Source organism: Haliaeetus leucocephalus, unplaced genomic scaffold, assembly GCF_000737465.1.
Source record: "Haliaeetus leucocephalus isolate CR32 unplaced genomic scaffold, Haliaeetus_leucocephalus-4.0 Scaffold162, whole genome shotgun sequence".
Lineage (NCBI taxonomy): Eukaryota > Metazoa > Chordata > Aves > Accipitriformes > Accipitridae > Haliaeetus > Haliaeetus leucocephalus.
In genome coordinates this window covers 15,488,470-15,505,108 of record NW_010972598.1, presented here as the reverse complement: position 1 = coordinate 15,505,108, position 16,639 = coordinate 15,488,470, and the positions used below count along the sequence as shown (strand labels likewise).

General features: G+C 46.0%; 2 protein-coding genes across 2 annotated transcripts in view; both read left to right on the top strand.

Moving 5' to 3' along the window:
• NFU1 (NFU1 iron-sulfur cluster scaffold) overlaps positions 1 to 6,297 on the top strand; it is a 24,711-nt gene extending 18,414 nt beyond the window's left edge. Inside the window, exons 9-10 of the mRNA XM_010562880.1 lie at positions 5,419 to 5,422; positions 6,285 to 6,297. The gene's annotated coding sequence lies outside the window, so the exon portion shown is untranslated. The remainder of the gene's footprint in view (positions 1 to 5,418; positions 5,423 to 6,284) is intronic.
• Positions 1 to 16,639, top strand: part of GFPT1 (glutamine--fructose-6-phosphate transaminase 1) — a 35,494-nt gene that overhangs the window by 2,846 nt on the left and 16,009 nt on the right. Inside the window, exons 3-7 of the mRNA XM_010563032.1 lie at positions 10,365 to 10,472; positions 10,891 to 10,998; positions 12,385 to 12,510; positions 13,315 to 13,373; positions 16,067 to 16,201. Of these exons, the coding sequence (XP_010561334.1) occupies positions 10,365 to 10,472; positions 10,891 to 10,998; positions 12,385 to 12,510; positions 13,315 to 13,373; positions 16,067 to 16,201 (536 nt within the window). The remainder of the gene's footprint in view (positions 1 to 10,364; positions 10,473 to 10,890; positions 10,999 to 12,384; positions 12,511 to 13,314; positions 13,374 to 16,066; positions 16,202 to 16,639) is intronic.

Here is a 16,639-nt window from a genome sequence, read left to right as displayed (position 1 = left end):
CCCCGTCTCCGTTATCTGAAAATGTCATCGCCTCGTCCGCCCTCCGCGTACGCTTCTCCGGGGGAGGCGTCTTCCAACGTATTAATAACTTGAAAGGGCAAATTCTCCCGAAATTGCGAATGTGGCCGGAGCGTACGGAAGGCCAGCGCCCTCGGTCCGCCTGAGACCCGACAGTACTAAAAATATGCAGTTTTTCTCGGTGCAGGAGCCGTCAGGGCACTTGGGGATGTTGGTGGGGTTTGACTCTCCCGTGCCACGTCGGGTGGGGTCATAGGTTGTAGTTCTCAAAGAGCAACGAGGCGACCTAGGAGCCGAAGCCCCAGTGAACGTCAGTAACATCTACGTTATTGGAAAGGGAGACAGGTTTCACCGGTAGCGTTTCTAGACGTGGCTCTGGTCATATCAGAATAACCACTCCCACTTTTAGGTGAAAAGTGGTGTTTATTGTTATTTTTTTAGGCATTACAACTTCTGATGTGGATACTCTATATTTCTTCAAGTTTACTCCGCGTAGGTTGTGAGGCAGACAGGTAAATGGGTTTCACCGTGTCTCAGGAGTGTCTGTTGCAGGGTTGTGCACCAGCTCATCCCAGTCTGTTCACGGCCCGGCGGAGCTTCCCTGTGTTGAACACATGCCTTAAGCGAACTGGAGCATGAGCTAGTGAGGCTTGGTCTCCAAAATCACTTAGGTACTTTCCACTCCCGTTTGCCATATTAGTGCAGTTGCTCTACCTCATCTTTTGGACACAGGAATATAATTTATCCTTTCTCTTCCTTTTTTTTCTATTACGTCAGCTTTGTGTTTTTTCCATGGAAGTTTAAGCAGCAGTGACCTGTGGGCTCTTCTTATTTGTCTTTCCACGTTTCCTTTTTTGGTTTTTTTTTCTGTATTTTTATATGCAAAATTAAAATGATGCTCTAAGTAAGACTATGGGTTTTATACTTAACATGCAAGTTGCCATTTCTTTCATTGTTTTTGTGAGATTGAACTGGTATCGCCTTCAAACTGTCAAGTCTGTGGATCGCTACGAAGAGGCAATCAGGAATTCGTACTTACATTTACCACTATGTTAATTTGTGTTAAAAGTACAAAGTGGAGCAAAGCTAAGAATAGAAAGGATAATTATAAATAGCTTGCTGCAAGAATAGGGATGGTTTTGGTGCCTTGTGCTTGCCTTATTTGAGGTCCAGCCTTTGAAATGTGCAATATTAACATTCTGCTCTTTGTCTTTTTAAGGGCAATAAGCCCTGAAAATGCTGTGGGTAGTTACTTAGTTGCATTCAAGATTTGATGTGTTTCTCCCCTTTTCAATATAAGCAAAGTTCTTCTTGGATATTGAAACATTTTATGGAGCAGTAAGAAAAGCATTAAGGATTATTGGCTCCCTTGTTGAGTCTTGCTCTTGGAGCCGGAGATATATCCTATAGTGACAAATGAGAAGAGGAGACCATTAACTGAGCACATTAATACAGAAAAATAAGCTTTGGAAATGGTGGAGCTTCTGAATGCAGGAAGTGCACGGCTGAAGACAGTTAAGGTTTTTGTAGGGAACAGGAGGAGAAGTGTTTGGAGTCTGAGGGTGCTACCACATGGACTCTTGTGACTTGCGGTTAAGCGCAGAAACTAAGGAATACAGTCTCTGCTGCTGCCATTTGTGGTCTGGCTGGTGAGCGCAAGACAAACTTGCCGGTGGTCTCCGCTCACGTTAGGAAACGTTAATTGCAGTGGCAGTTTGGGCTTTTTTCCATACAGTAGCAGTAGACTCCAGCAAAGGAACAAGGTGAAGAAATTGAGGCGTTGCCCTCTCAGATGGTCCTGGAAGCGTCATAAATAGGCAGAGCTGGCTTGTAGGTAGCCTGAGCGCTTACATTAACAAGACTTAATTGTCTCTCCTAACTCAAGTCACAGGAGTCTACGTCTTGGAGTAGAGGGCTCTGATTTCTCATGCTGTGGCCTCTGCAAGGTCTGAGTAGCTGTGTCACGCAGTGTAGTGACAGATGTGCAAGCCTGCTTGTTTGTACAAACCCTCAGACAACATTTCTGTAATAGAATTGTAAGTCAGGATATACGTTGCTTTGTCTTGCCATGCTACCTGGTGGGTACATGGTCCATGTTCAGATTTTTATCCAGTCCATCTCAGATGGAAAGGTAGTTATCACGACAAATTTTTTTTAAAAAACTTGGTAATGCTGCTGCTGTTGTCTGAGTTCTCCCTATGACAGCTTCAAGGCTGGAATTAGCAACACAATGTTTTCAACATACTGATAATCCGATGTTCAGGTTTACATGTGTGTGCCCTTATGAAGTCATGTGAACTGATGTGCTCATACCGCTTGACAGGTAAAGGAAAGTAGCCTCAAAGTTCAGTTCCTTGATGCCTGGCACAAACGACAGGCCTGCTGTGTAGATGTGCTGGGTTTTTGTTTTTAATAGCATTAGTGAAAAGTAGGTTTTGTTCTTGGTGGGTATTACAAACTTGCAGTTTGAAGACCTAGCCAGGTATAAATTTGGTGTGCTTTGCTCTGAATGCACCAAACCAGTTCAATGGCATCTATGAAATTTGGAAAACAGGTTTTTCAAGGTAGTCAGGCTCCATAGACTGTTCTGTAAATAAATAAACCTGTTGTATGCCGTGACTGTTTTTAAGGACAAAAAGGGACTGTTGAACTTAGGTCTTGTGTTACTAGCGATTACTGAAGACAAAAATGGGCTTAAGAGAGACTTGAGTTTCAGGTTTTAGGGTTTGCAGGTTCATCAGTGGGGACTGCTGTCCCGCCTGCCCAAGTACCATTTGTACACCTAGGTGTATGCCTTCCTGTGAAGCACAGAGTAGCAGCTCTTGGCCAGAATGAGTCCTTAGAATTGATCCGCTGGTTGTTTACTGTAGACAGGAGAAATCCTGCCCTTTTTAGCTGGAGCGGTGCGTGTGGGTGGTAAAAGAAGCATCCAGTGGACAAATGTGGTCCTCCGTGGAGTGGATGTTTTTCTGCTTTGCTTTTTTCCCAGCGCAGACTCGATAAATTGAACGTGAACTCTCCCATATACAGCTAGCAGACGTAATGACGATAGCCTGCTTTTTTCTGACCTTGCGCTCATTCAAACTGTGCAGAATTAGCATCATTTCGGTACGCAGGGGTTGGCACAGCATTCTACCTCACTGAACCGCCAGGCAGCAAGTAATAGGAGCCCACAGCAAATAATAGGAGCCCGCTCCAGCAGGTTTTGAGCATCAGTTTGGGGACTTTTTTCTGTGCTACGGTTAATATCTGTGTTAGAACTTCCTGTTACTGCCTGGTGTCTCCCCTGCTGTAGTTTGAAGAAAAATACTTCTATCGGTTTCCCCAGTCTGTAATGTATATTAAGTCAGTGATATTTAGTAGCCTGCGTCTAATTTGTTGAAGACTTGAGGCCTAATAATAATCACCAGGATAAAGGATTCTTTGGAACTGCCAACTGGATGTACTGATAACATCGTCTGTTGAAATGGTTTTAAACAGTATATGGTATGGTATAAAGGAATTTGTAATTCCAACAGTAAACCTAGCCTGAAGGCTTTCGTGGGAAAAGGATTAGGAGAAGCTATTCCTGCGTAACTTCACGTATTCAAGACACTAGAGGTGATCATTTATTCTTACCTGGAAGCGGTGATTCATTTCATTTGCCTGTGAACTTACCATGAAATAAAGGAACGTGAGCCCCAAAAAGGTCATGGGAAAATGAAGGTCTCAGAAAAAGTATTTCAATGAGTGTCAACAATAGAAATAATGAACGTCTGTTTGGTAAACATGCTATTCTGTTAAAAATCTGTCACCTGTTATAGGGAATTCTTTCTGTAGCTGTCATTAAGAAGGCCTAGGTTTTGTGTTTGAACATTAAAAATTGGTTCGAAAAGAGTTGAGTTTCACAAGCAGCTGAATACCTGTTCTGCTGGTGGTTCACCAGATAAGGTTTTTAAGACAAACTTGCAAGAAAGGAAGTGTTTTATGTTTTAAATTATATTGTTCAAGATACTTCACTTAGGAGAAATACATACAGGACTTCTTACTACAGCAGGTCTTAGTGTGATTCAAGAATTGTATGATAAGCTGACATGCTTTGAACAAGTCTTTTCAGTCTGTGTGTACAAAGTCCTGTGTCAAGTTACTAGTTGAAATGTTTTATTATGTTCTAAAGCGTGACTGCTGTTCTAATCCTGAAGTATATTAGTGTCAAGTCCTGAAGTATATTAGTGTATTCCAGACCAGGGGTATTGTGTTTTCTGAGCCTGTCAGATCTAAATTCCTGTAGTATGCTTGCCGCTGTCTTATTTTAGCTGGGAATTCACAATTATAAACAATGCTGGACTAGGATGAAGTTCACAGGGGGGTGGTGGTTTTTTTGTCGCATAGCATGTATTTCACCTTGAACAATGCCAACTCCAGGCTTGTCAAGATAGCGTAATTAAATGCCATTCACTGGTTTTCTGTAATACTTCCTCTTTCTGGCTTGTTCCAGAGCGCAAGTTAGAGAGGGCAGATGCGGTGTTATTACTGAAAAACACTTGTGTTAAATAGTGTCTAAATGCGTAAGTTGAGCTGAAACTGAAACTCCTCTTTTCAAGTCTGCTAGGGACCTGAAATTCACGGTGGCTTGGTTTCAGGAACGTTCTGCTTGGACTTCAAGATTTCTATAGTTTCAGCACCTGGCATCTAGGCTGGCAAGGGGGATAAGCTGGTGGTGCACCAGATGGGACCCTGATGGAAATTTGCTCGATTTGTGTTGGAATTTTATCAAAACCAACATGTTTCCATTGACTGTTGTGATTTAAATGAATTGTCACTTTGACAGAAAAATTGGCGCTTTGTGACAGAGCGCTCCTCACAGAAGCCTTCAAGCAGCTGTAAAGATCTGTGCAGTTGATATCTTTTCATCTTTTGAATTGTCTAGATTGATTTGAATATAAGCACAGGGAGGGAGAGAGCAAGGCTTCAACAAGGCATTGTGATTTGAAAAAGAAAAAGTCTCTGCTGTGTGGTAGAAAGGTCTTTTATAGTACAAACTGCAAGGTTAAGAGTTGTTGTGTGCCACGTTCCACCTCAAGAGAAGGCTACATTTTGTAGCTGGATGAAGTGATCCTTTGTTCAGCTTTTGAGTAAAAAGAGGTTCTTTTCTTGAACGGCCAGGGCTTTGCGTCGTGCTGGGACGTGAGTATCACCTGAATGCCCTTTGACTCAGCACAACCGCCTTCCGTGCTGTACTTTTACACAGATGGGACCAAAGGCTTGAGGTCTAACTCCAGAGCAAAATTTTTACCTGTAGAGCCCTATTGGTGGCTGCTGGAAGAAATAAACCTTTTTGAAAAATACACTTAGATCAGTGAAGCATAACAAGCATTTAATGCTTTGGGTCTTTTTTTTCTCATCAGTGTTTATGTCGAGGGTAGTGGAATTGTACTTAAAAATGGAAGTGATTACAAGGTGTGATTGCTCATATATTCCTGAATAACCCAATAGTTAGGGTAGAGCCAGTAAAAATGCCGATTTCTAAATGTGGATTGAAACTTTCTCCAGCTATGAAGAATCACGTCGTTATGGGATGTTTGAAAAGGGGAAGATGAAATGCATTTGAAAATATTTCCAGTAAATGAAACTGTTGTTTACACGTAATTCATCACGATCAAGTGTCATAAATGGGTGATAAGCCTTCAAATATGCTTGCAGATTAGTTAAGTCATGCGTTTAGGAAGACTCGTGTTCATTTTTGGCAGCCTTATTGTCCTATTTTTTACTTTAATTGTGCATAATTTTTACATAGTATTCTATTTATTTTTATTTCCTTTTTTTCCTGTTTTCTCTAAGATGAGTTTTAAACCTGCTTATCTTACTTGCCTTCTCATTTGTAAAATGTGTCGATCACAGGTGAGTTCTTAGCATTTTATTTTCATAGTGACGTCTCCATTATCACTCCAGCTCTTTTCCTGTCAAGATCTAAAAGCTGAACTGAATCAAAACTGAATCTCCCAATCTTTACATGGTCATCTTTTTTGAACAGTGTGTCCGCATATTTTGCAGCGGCAGTACTGTATTTGCATTTCTTTTACTTGGCTTGGGTTTCATAGTCTCTGTGTTTTCTGATAAGAAGCGCTGAATTCCTTGGTTTTGGGGTTTGGTTTTTTTTGTGGCATTCTTAGTCTTAGATTCAGATTTTTTCCACAGTCCTCATGAATAATCTTAATATAATTGTGCTGTAATTGATAGATTTTTTTTCAATGCCTGAGACAAATGCCAAGTTGGCTCCTTTCTAGATAGATGTTTTCTGTTTGTTTACAGTAAAAGTAGAAATAAACATTACTGTTTTTCAGTCTCATTCCAGATAAGCCATCCCTTCCTGGAGGAAGTCAGTTTCTACCTTGTGCCCATATTCAGTACATGGCATTTTGTTGTACACTGCTAGCAGTTGTGATCTGTGACAAGGAATCAAGTTTTGGGTTTTTGGTTTTTTTTTTTTTTTTTTTTTTTTTAGTTGAAGTGTGACTGAACTTGTTAAAATGGGCAGAGAAAATAACTGTTGAAGCCACTGTCTGATTTAGATTAAGATTTAACAAAGATGTCCGAAGTCAGCCCTGCCTAGAGGGAAATCGTTCTGGTTTTAAGCCATTTTTCTGGTTCAGAATAAGTTGCGATCCTTGTGCCAGAAGCAGGATGGAAACTAAAATGATCAATTCACATTTACAAAAATATTTTATGAAAGGAAACTGAGTTTCTGCCTAATAATTGTGTCCATCTACTGAGTTAGACTCTTTTTTCACATGGAGGACTTCATTTTCGTGGCTTTGCTGGGGCACCAAGCGTCTGTGTGGAAAGTGCTGTGCAAAGTGATCTTCACTGGGGCTCTGAGCGAGATGCCGCAGTGTTTCCTTGGTGCCCCCCCGCCCGTTGGGGCTGTGTCTGTTTTATCAGTTCCAGATGCGTGGTGTTTACGAGGGGACGCACGCTCTGTGCTTTCTGCAGGGCTGCTGGGATGACTGCATTGGGCCCCCCCCCCCAGTCTGCTTCACTGGAAAGTACTCTCATTAAAAATGCAATGTCGAGGCCTGGAAACAAGTTCGGTTTTTTGTAGCTGGATGCCTGGTGGCGTTACACGGGTGATGCCTGCTGTCCCCTGGGTGCGGGGTGGGGGGACGACTACCTTCACACACCTCTGGCACGCTGTTGTTTGGAGAGGCCTGGAGGTGCTGGTGGGCAGCCGTGGTGGGATGTAAGGTGGCAGAGCAGACTACCTGCGATCAGCTTACTGTCCTGTTCTACGCTACTTCCCCTCCATGTTTCCGACAGTCCTCTTTTCTTCTTCCTTCTTGGCACGTGCCCATACCTATTGTCCCTTTTGCACGCAGTTCCTTCCCCAGTGGCTCTGTTTCACCCTTTGCATGCCAGCTCGACAGCCTGTTCCATTTTTGTTCCCCAGTCACCCAGCGTGATGCCCTGCCACTGAAGAAAGCCTCCTCTATGCTCCCATCAGTGAGGCTCTTGCGCCTCTCACACTGCTGCTGTTTGCTGGAAAGCACTTCCAGGAACTGTCTCCCTGTGGCCAGCCTGTCGTTCAAACTCCAGAGCACCTTAACGCTTGTCATCGGTCCCTGTTTGCTCAAAAGAGCATATCCCACTTGAGTGGCCTTTGGTGTTGTGCCGTGGTAGTGGAATAACTTCCTAGGAAGCTGTATGCCTGAGCGGGGCTGGTTATGCCATAGCGAGATAGCTGAAATGCCACCGAGGGGGATGCAGAGGTTGTAGGTGCTTCTGGAGAGTGGTTTGATGGTCCCAGCTAACGCCAGAGCGAGGAGCTGCCCGGCGCCATCAAAAAGAGGTCTAAGGCTCCAGGGTTTGGGTGGGAATGGGACCCTTGGCGTGTGCTTCCAAGGTGCATAAACATAAAACGTGGAAAGAGGTTTCAACTCTGAAATTAGTTAGCTAATTTGGAAAAATGTAAGCAGTGTTCGTGTTTCCATAATTATTCGTGCTGGTTATAATTATGCCTTCTGAAGTAGCTTTACTTTGGATGCCATGGTGGGTGGCTTTGGTGTAAAGGGAAATGTCAGGAACTGCTGGAACCCAGCCTGCCTTTTTAAAGACATCTTGTGTGCTTGTTTTCTCTGCTTTATGGTATACGCTTGTTATTTTATGTGTAATGCTACTGCTGCATTGGGCATCTGTTTGGGAGGTTTCTGGTAAATAGGGAGAGAGGGGCTTTTCCAGCTGCCTGCTAATAAAGCAGTCTGCTTTGTGCTCCTGTTGTAAGACCTGGAAGTCATGTAAAGGATTTTAGGCATCCAGGATGTAGCTGAAATGTGCCATCCTTCAGCCTGGATGACAGCTATTTGGAGTCAGTTCACTTGTAAACAGGGAGGTTGCTGTTTGCCTGAAGAATGCAGTTTTTAGAAACAGAGTGAACTAAGTATCTCAAATTGGAAAACTTTTTTTTTTGCCAGAAGGGTGGGGAGGAAGGTTTGGAGATTGAGAGTGTGGGGGAAGTATCCTTCAGAGGAAGCTTTTTGGAATACAGCAGAGGTTGTTAACTGCTGTCAGCATTTTAACTGTTGAGATTTTAGCTGTGAATTGTGAGGTGGTGGGGGGGGAACCTCACCCTGTCTGTGTAGTTACTGGAACCAATATTCAAGTTGAACAAATGCCATCTGGAGACAGCAGCAGCAGGCCTGTGGGCGTGATTGGTTTGGGATGTCAGGAGCAATGGAAGTGAAACCGCAAATTTTTATAAACTTGGTCCTGATAGTCTTGCAAGTGGTTATTGGGTTTTGGGGAAATGAAGGTAGAAGCTAAAGAAACAAAAAAAATCTCCTTTCCTCGCCCTGCTTCATCTGACTAGGTGGTTTAAGAAAGAGGAACAATAGAACATGCATCTAATTTTTTCTAGCGATATGGAAGAAAATAAGTGAGACGTGGTATGCTCTTTTTGCAGCAGAACTGTAAGGAAATGTAACTTCTAGTGCTGGTGCTTTGGGAGTGGGCGGGTGAAGCTTATGACAGACTTGTCCCGAGACCTGTAGCCAAAGTCTGTGGAAGAGGGAGAAGGAATAGGAGAGCGTCAGGAGGGTACATGGCTGCGTGCGACCTTGTTGTCCCTGCTCAGGCCAAGAAGTCCCTTGTCAATGTTTCAGCACTTTGCTATGTGGTATTCAGTGCGTCCATCAACTCCGAGTAGCCTGTATTTCTACTTATAAAATAGATTCAGACATCAAAAGGCTTTGAATTATTTAGTTTAATTCCAAAACACAAACATCTTAAGAATGCAGTTTTCCAAATGTTCTTTAAAATAATCTGTGGGTAAACATAAAGATACATGTTGCAGAAATCATCTTGGGAGTAACATTTTTCACGTGAATAAGTTCGGGAACTGTGAGGCAAGGCTGTATGGCAGTACTATCAGGAAAAAATCAAAGATTTGGGATGCCTTTAAAAGGACTTTGTTTTTGTGTGTGCACGACTGAACTCTCTTCTCCTCAAAAGGTTTTGATAAAGTTTCTCAAATTACAAACCTTGAATAACCAGTCACTCACATATATGGCTGTTTGTGTGAAACCCGTCTTGCTTTTTTTCCATGGAGCTGTTTTTCTCCTTTAAAATGTTAGACAGGGTGAAATGGTAGATTTCAAGTACAGATATTTCTGGCATCCAGTAAATGTCTTCTCATGCTACTGTTTCATGATGACACCAAAGGAAATCTTTCTGAAATAGAGCCATAGTTAGCATCAGAGATCTAGGAATTTGTGTGTCCCCATCACTGCTTAAAAATAGAAGCAACAATTTATCTTCCTTTGCAACCTACAGAAAAAATAGCTCCATTAGTTTGAGGGTGTTCGTTTGCACGAGTTAAATGATTTTTTTTCTTAGTGAGTCTGTGGGAGGAACTTAGAGAAAGCTGTTCAAGGAAGAATTTCTTTTGAAGGTGGTTCTTCAGCATGTGAAGCTCAGCGTTAGCAAACCTTGAATTTTTCATCTGGAGTGATGAGTTTCCTGTCCCCTGCATCGTCTCCTGACAGCTCATTCTGTCGTGTAGGTCCAGCTCACGGGGAAATTCTTTCTCCCATCATACCCAGGCTTGTCCTGTTAGTTGCTTTCAGTGTTGTGAGAAGGATGCTGGCATTTTGTGGTTAGTTTTGATCTCTTCAGTGTTAGTGACATCTTCTCCGTTGGACCTCAGGTGGGGTAAGGAAAACACGGTGCAAACACAGTGGTGCCTTCCTGCAGGGGGTTCTTGGTACGAAGGCCTGTCTGAGTTTTATCTTAGTGTGCATACTAAGTGGATGGCACATACAGAGTTTCCTCAGCTGTGATTTTGTTCTAAAATTATGCTCTTTTCCCCCATACAGGCATCTTTGCTTACCTGAACTACCATGTTCCCCGGACAAGACGGGAGATCCTGGAGACCCTTATCAAAGGGCTCCAGCGGCTGGAGTACAGAGGCTATGATTCTGCAGGTAGCACTCTCTGAGCAACAGCGGTTCTTGTTTAAATTTTCACTTGTAAATGACGATTTTTGTGGTGTGCTTGTGAAATGTTTCGACTGTCATCTGCTTCTGAAGAAAGCTGAAACACAAATTGGATGTGCCTGTGATCATGTGGTCCGAAGTTTGGATTAACTTTTGGTATACAGATCTCTATAAATATTCTTGATGCCTGTTACCTAAGGCTTTAAAAATACCTTCAAGATGACAAGGGAAGACTCACTTCTAATCTAAGGGTTTTCTTGCCTTTATTTGGAGGGTCAGCTGTGGGGAGAAAGGGCACTGTAAAAAAAAAAAAAATTAAAAAATTGGCAGTATTTGTTTACATAAAATCTTGTAATATACTTTCTGCATTTGACACTCTTTCTTCATGTTCCATGGTGGTGCTCAGGTGTGGGAGTTGATGGCGGAAATGACAAAGACTGGGAAGCTAATGCTTGCAAAATCCAGCTTATCAAACAGAAGGGGAAAGTGAAAGCGCTGGATGAAGAGGTTCACAGTACGTATTTCCCTTTTGCTCTTTGCCTGCTCTCTTTCCCTGAAATGTCCTCTCATCTCATTTGCATTTTGAATATCATCTGTTTTACCCAGAAACACACTATTTCCAAATAACTTGTGTGCCATAGTTGTAAACACTCATGCATTTGCTGTGAAGAACCCACTGATCCTGGGGACGTTGTCATGAAGTTACAGAGAAGTCCTAATTTCTTAAGACAAATGAATCACATCCTGTTAAAGCAAAACAGACCTGGCATACATTTTGGAAAACAAGGCCAAAAAAAAAAACCCAAACAAAAAAACTCCTTAAACTGGGGAAAGGGGAATTACTGGGAGATAATTATCAGAGACTTAGAGCTTGGGCAAAAAAGATAAATGCTCTAATAACTTCACTGGTTGAATTTTAAATTTTCCTGTGTAATGCTTGTCCCAACTAAAGCTGTCCATACAAGTAGTGATGGGCTGAGCAATTGGCTTCAGGAAGTCACTAGTGTATGTGTGTGACTGTCAAGTTGATCAGGACGCAGAGAGTGAGGTCTTCTGCATCTGTTTCTGCCTCTTTGTGTTCCCTTGATTTAAACATTAGGTTCATTAAATCCAAGCACGACGTAAAGAAACACAGCGTTGTTGGGTGTGGAATACGGGTAAGCTGTGTGAGAACGGGAAGATGCTTTTCAGAGGAGTCAAGATCTCTAGTTTGTGTTCAGGAGCTACTGTGTTGTTGTAACTTAACTGTTTTTAACCCATGCTAGTGTTAACCTCAGGGTGCAGAGTGCTGTTCATCCTAAAGGAAGGTGGGCAGATCTAATCATAGTGTAGAGGAAACCAGGAACTGAAAAGGCCGGGCAAGGAGGTATGTGCATTACAGAAATAGAAGATAGACAAAATATTTCTGAGAAAATGTTTACCTGCTCAAGAAAATTGCAGGATATACAGTTTTAAAGAGATTGTGGATACACTTGTGGAATAAAAGGAATGTTTCTTTCCAGAGAAATATTAATGCTAATGGTATGCTTTCTAGAGACAAGGATTAGTGATGAATATTCTAACCACAGTGGTATGTAACCATGAATTGGGCTGGTTTGGTCCAGCGTATGGCAGGTGACAGGATGGCAGGGTGCACCCCGAGAGATAAAATCAAGGTTGGATTCTCTCTTAAAAGTTGGGTTTTATTCTGGCAGGGTGAGGGATGCAGGGAGGTCGCTTGTGTGCATCTGCATTCTGAATCCTCTGAAAAGACTCTTGATGTTTTGTTGGATTTGCTGATCCTGTTTCTCCGTCAGTATTGCTGTCTCGTGGGACGCTGGAGGCCTGGTGATACTCCCGTGTTGACTTTGGGGTAGGGGCAGCCCCTCAGTACTAAAAACTTCTCCTACTTCTGCTGCAGAGCAACAGGACATGGACCTCGACATCGAGTTTGATGTACACCTTGGAATTGCCCACACGCGCTGGGCTACCCACGGCGAGCCCAGTCCGATCAACAGCCACCCGCAACGCTCAGATAAAAACAATGGTAAGTGTGTTTGCTTGAGGAACCGCGCGCTCCTCGACAGGTCTCAGAGCGTCTGGAAGAGCTTGCTGCCGTCTGCGATGCCTGGCGCGTCACAGGGAGGGGTGGCTGGACCCAGGGCAGTGGGTTTATTGCGGGCCACGATGCCGAGCCCAGTTACTGTGAAGCCGGAGGGGTTTGGACGTCATTTCTGGGCGTGGGGTGTGTTTGCCGCCATGAATGATCTCAGGAAGGACTGGAATTAGTGCCTGGAGGTTCGGTGAGTGCATGGGCACAGTGCAAGGAGGAGGTAAACACGGAATGAAACCAGATGGTAAGAATTTTCGTGGCTGTTCTTTGGAATGGAATTTTGTGTACTTTTTTTTCCTATTTATTTATGTTTCTTTCATAATTGCCACTGTATGGAAGGGGGTTGCTCTGCGCCACTGCAGCCGGCAGCTTGGTTAGTGTTGGGTGCAGCTGCCGGAGGAGCAGCACCCACGGGCTGGCAGGAGGAGCGCAGCGGTTAATTGCTTCCAGCAGGCTGGAAACTGCCAAGCGCTTAAGTGCCTCCAGAAACTTTGCAGGATCTCGGTAGCCCGAGTCCCACCCGGGTCTTGATTATCTTGTGCCATTACCAGCCATGCCCACTGGGGCAAAGCGAGGACATCGCACCAGGAGGTGAAACTCTTCTCTTAGTTCTGCCAAGTGCGGCTTCTCACAATAAAGCTTTGTGGTCTCTGCTGTCTGTGTTACGCGGCCGCGGGCGCCCGCTGCCAGGCTGGGGGCTGGTGCCGGGGCTGAGCGGGGCCTTTCCTCTGTCTCCAGAGTTCATTGTCATCCACAACGGCATCATCACCAACTACAAAGACCTGCGGAAGTTCCTGGTGAGTGATCTGTGTGTGTGTGTGACACTCACTCCCGCTCTCCCACTCACTTCTGCTCTCACACACTTCCCCGCTCACTCCCCCACTCACACTCCTCCACTCGCCCCCCGCCTCTCACACCCGCTCCCCCCACTCGCATTCCCTCTCCTCCGTTTGTGTTCCCCCACTCGTATTTCCACTCACACTCACAATCCTCCACTTACACTCTCGCGCTAGCTCTCCTACTCTGTATGTTCTCCCCCATCCCCTCTCTACTTCACTCACGCTCCCCCACTCACACTCACCACGTTCCCCCTCATATTCTCACATTCACACTCACTCCCTACTCACGTACCCCAAGCTACGCTCCCTCAATCCCTCACACCCCTCCTCACACTCACTCTCCTCCGTTCACCCTCCCCTACTCTTACTCCCACTCATGCTCCCCCACTTACACTCGCCCACTTAAGCTCCCTTCCTTCCACCCCCACCTCTCTCTCCCACTCACACCCTCCGCTCCTTCCCCACTCACTCTTTTCACACTCCCCACTTGCACACCCTTTATTATTGCACTCATCCACGCGCTCTCCCTCTCGAGAGCTCCCGCTCTCTCGCTCTCCTCACTCTCTTCCCCCCCACTCCTTCACTCATGCCCCCACTCACGCTCTTGCACTCACACTCACCTCTTGCCCCCCCTTGCTCCTCATTGCCCCCCTCATAGTCCACCCCCTGCTCCCATTCTCACACTTGCTCCCCCACTCAGACTCTCTCCCAAGCACTCCCCCCACTCACCTCACATTCATTACTCTCCTCCACTCACATTCTCCCACTCACTCACCTTCCGACACACCCTCCTCACTCTCCCACTCATTCCACCACTCACACTCACCCTCCCACTTACATTCCTCCTCACTCCCCCCACTCACTTGCCCCATTGCCCACTCGGTCTTCCTCTCCCACTCCCCCTCACGCTTACTCTCCCACTCGTATTCTCACACTTCCCCACTCACTCTAACTCGCCCTCCCACTTGTACTCCCCCACTCACACTCAATTCACTACTCACACTCCCCCACTCAAATGCCACCCCTCTGTCTCCCACCCCCCACTCTCACTTCCCACTCACCATCCCACTAACACTCCTCGCTCCCTACTCGCTCCCCACTCACTCACACTCCCCATTCATGCTCTCCCGCTCACCCCCCACTCCTCTTACTCACACTCACTCTGACTCGCCCTCCTCATTCCCCCTCATTCTCACACTCAGTCTCACTCCCCCCTCACCTCACACTTGTCCATCCACCACTCACACTCAACCTCCTCATTCTCACACTCACTCCCACTCCTCCCCCCACTCCCCACTTTGACTTGCCCTGCTCATTCCCACTCGCATTCTCACACTCACTCTCCCACTTACACCCCCCCGACTCACACTCCCTTCTCGCCTCACACTTGCTCCTCATTCCCCCACTCACCCCTCCCCCTCTTCACTCCACTATTCACTCCCATTCCTATTCTCACGCTCGCCCTACTCTCCCACTCGCATTCCTCCCACTCTTTGGCATGCCGCCCCTCACGTTGCTCACAGTCTCCTGCTCACACTCCTTTACTCACTCCTCCCACACTCCTCCACACTCCCACCTCCCACCTTCCCTGCTCATACACACTCCTCCCACTCCTGCCCTCTCCCTCGCCCACTCACTGCTGCTTGTTCCCCTCCTGCGCTTTCCCCCACTCACCCCCCCCCTGCACTCACCCCCACTCACACTCAGTCACCCATTCGCAGTCCCTTGCACACCCCAGCGAGCACTTCCACGCACACTTCCCCCAGTCACACGTTCTTGCACCCTCCCCGCTCCACTTGCACTCACACTCATCCTCGCACTCTCTGCACGTAGTCCCCACTCCCACTCGCATTCACCTCGCTCTCGCTCACACACTCTCCCCCCCCGTGCACCACTGTGTGTGCACTCACACTTGCTCTCCAATCCTCACTCCCAGTCGCTCACACTCACCTTGTACTTGCCCTCTCACACCCTCTCCCTCACACTAACGGAGTGGAAAGGCAGGAGGGAAGGAGAGGGAAAAGTAGGTACATCCAGATGGAGGAGAACAATGGAAGGGAAGAAGGAAGGAAATGGGAGGCAAGAGAAGGAAAGGAAGGAAAAGGAAATGGGAGGAAGGAAAAGGAGCCCAAGGGAAAGGGAAGGAAGGAAAAAAGAAGAGAAAGGAAAAGGCAGGAAAGGAGGAAGAAAGGAGAGGATATGCAGGAAAAGCAAAAATGAAGGAGGAAAGGAAGCAAAGAAGGGATGGGTGAGGAAGAAGGAAGGCCAGGAAAGAGGGAAGAAAAAATGAAACAAGGAAGAAAGCAGGAGAAGAGGGTAAGTCAGGGGAGAGGAAGAGTGAAGAAGGAAGAGGAAAAAAGGGAAGGAAAAGGAAAGGCAGGAATGAAGAAAGGAAAAAGGAGGAGGGAAGGATGGAAAAAGAAGAAAAAAGAAACGCAGTATGGAGGGATAAAAGCAAGGAAAGGCAGGAAAGAAAAAGGCGAGAAGGAGGAAAAGGAAAGGGGGGAGGAAGGCAGAAGAACAGGAAAGGCATGAGAAAAAGAGGGAAGGAAAAGTTGAAGGCAGGAAAGAAGGAAAGGCAGGAAGGAAGGAAAAGCAACGTGGGAAGGGAAGGCAGAGGGCCCGTTGCCCAACGTGTGCTGTTGCTGCAGGAGAGCAAGGGCTACGACTTCGAGTCGGAGACGGACACGGAGAGCATCGCCAAGCTGGTCAAGTACATGTACGACAACCGGGACAGCGATGACATCAGCTTCACCACCCTGGTGGAGAGGGTCATCCAGCAGCTGGTAATGCTGGGAGCAGGGTGGGGACAGGGAGGGATGCGCGCACACACACACGCACAAAAACCCCGACGACTGTACTCCAGTATTGCGCAGGGTAGCCTGGCTGGCCCAGCACTGCATCTGTGCCAGAGTGTGCCACCAGATGTTCTGCGGCACATGTTAAAGAGTGGTTTTGTTTTTCCTACCTCTGACCGTTCGTCTCGGTCATATGTTTGTTTAACATTAGTCAGTATACCTGTGGAAAACGGCCAGGTTTGGGGTGTGACAGCATCTCGAGGCAGACAGTCCCTGGTGTGTTGGGTGGCGAGCGTGGCCGGGGCGGGAGCTGGTGTGGGACAGCGCAGACAAGTCCGTTGTTCCAATCTTGCCTGAAACCCTCCGTCTGGAAGAGATGCTGACCCCTTGTGGGAACGTCACCGCACAGCCTGTGCTTGCTCGTGT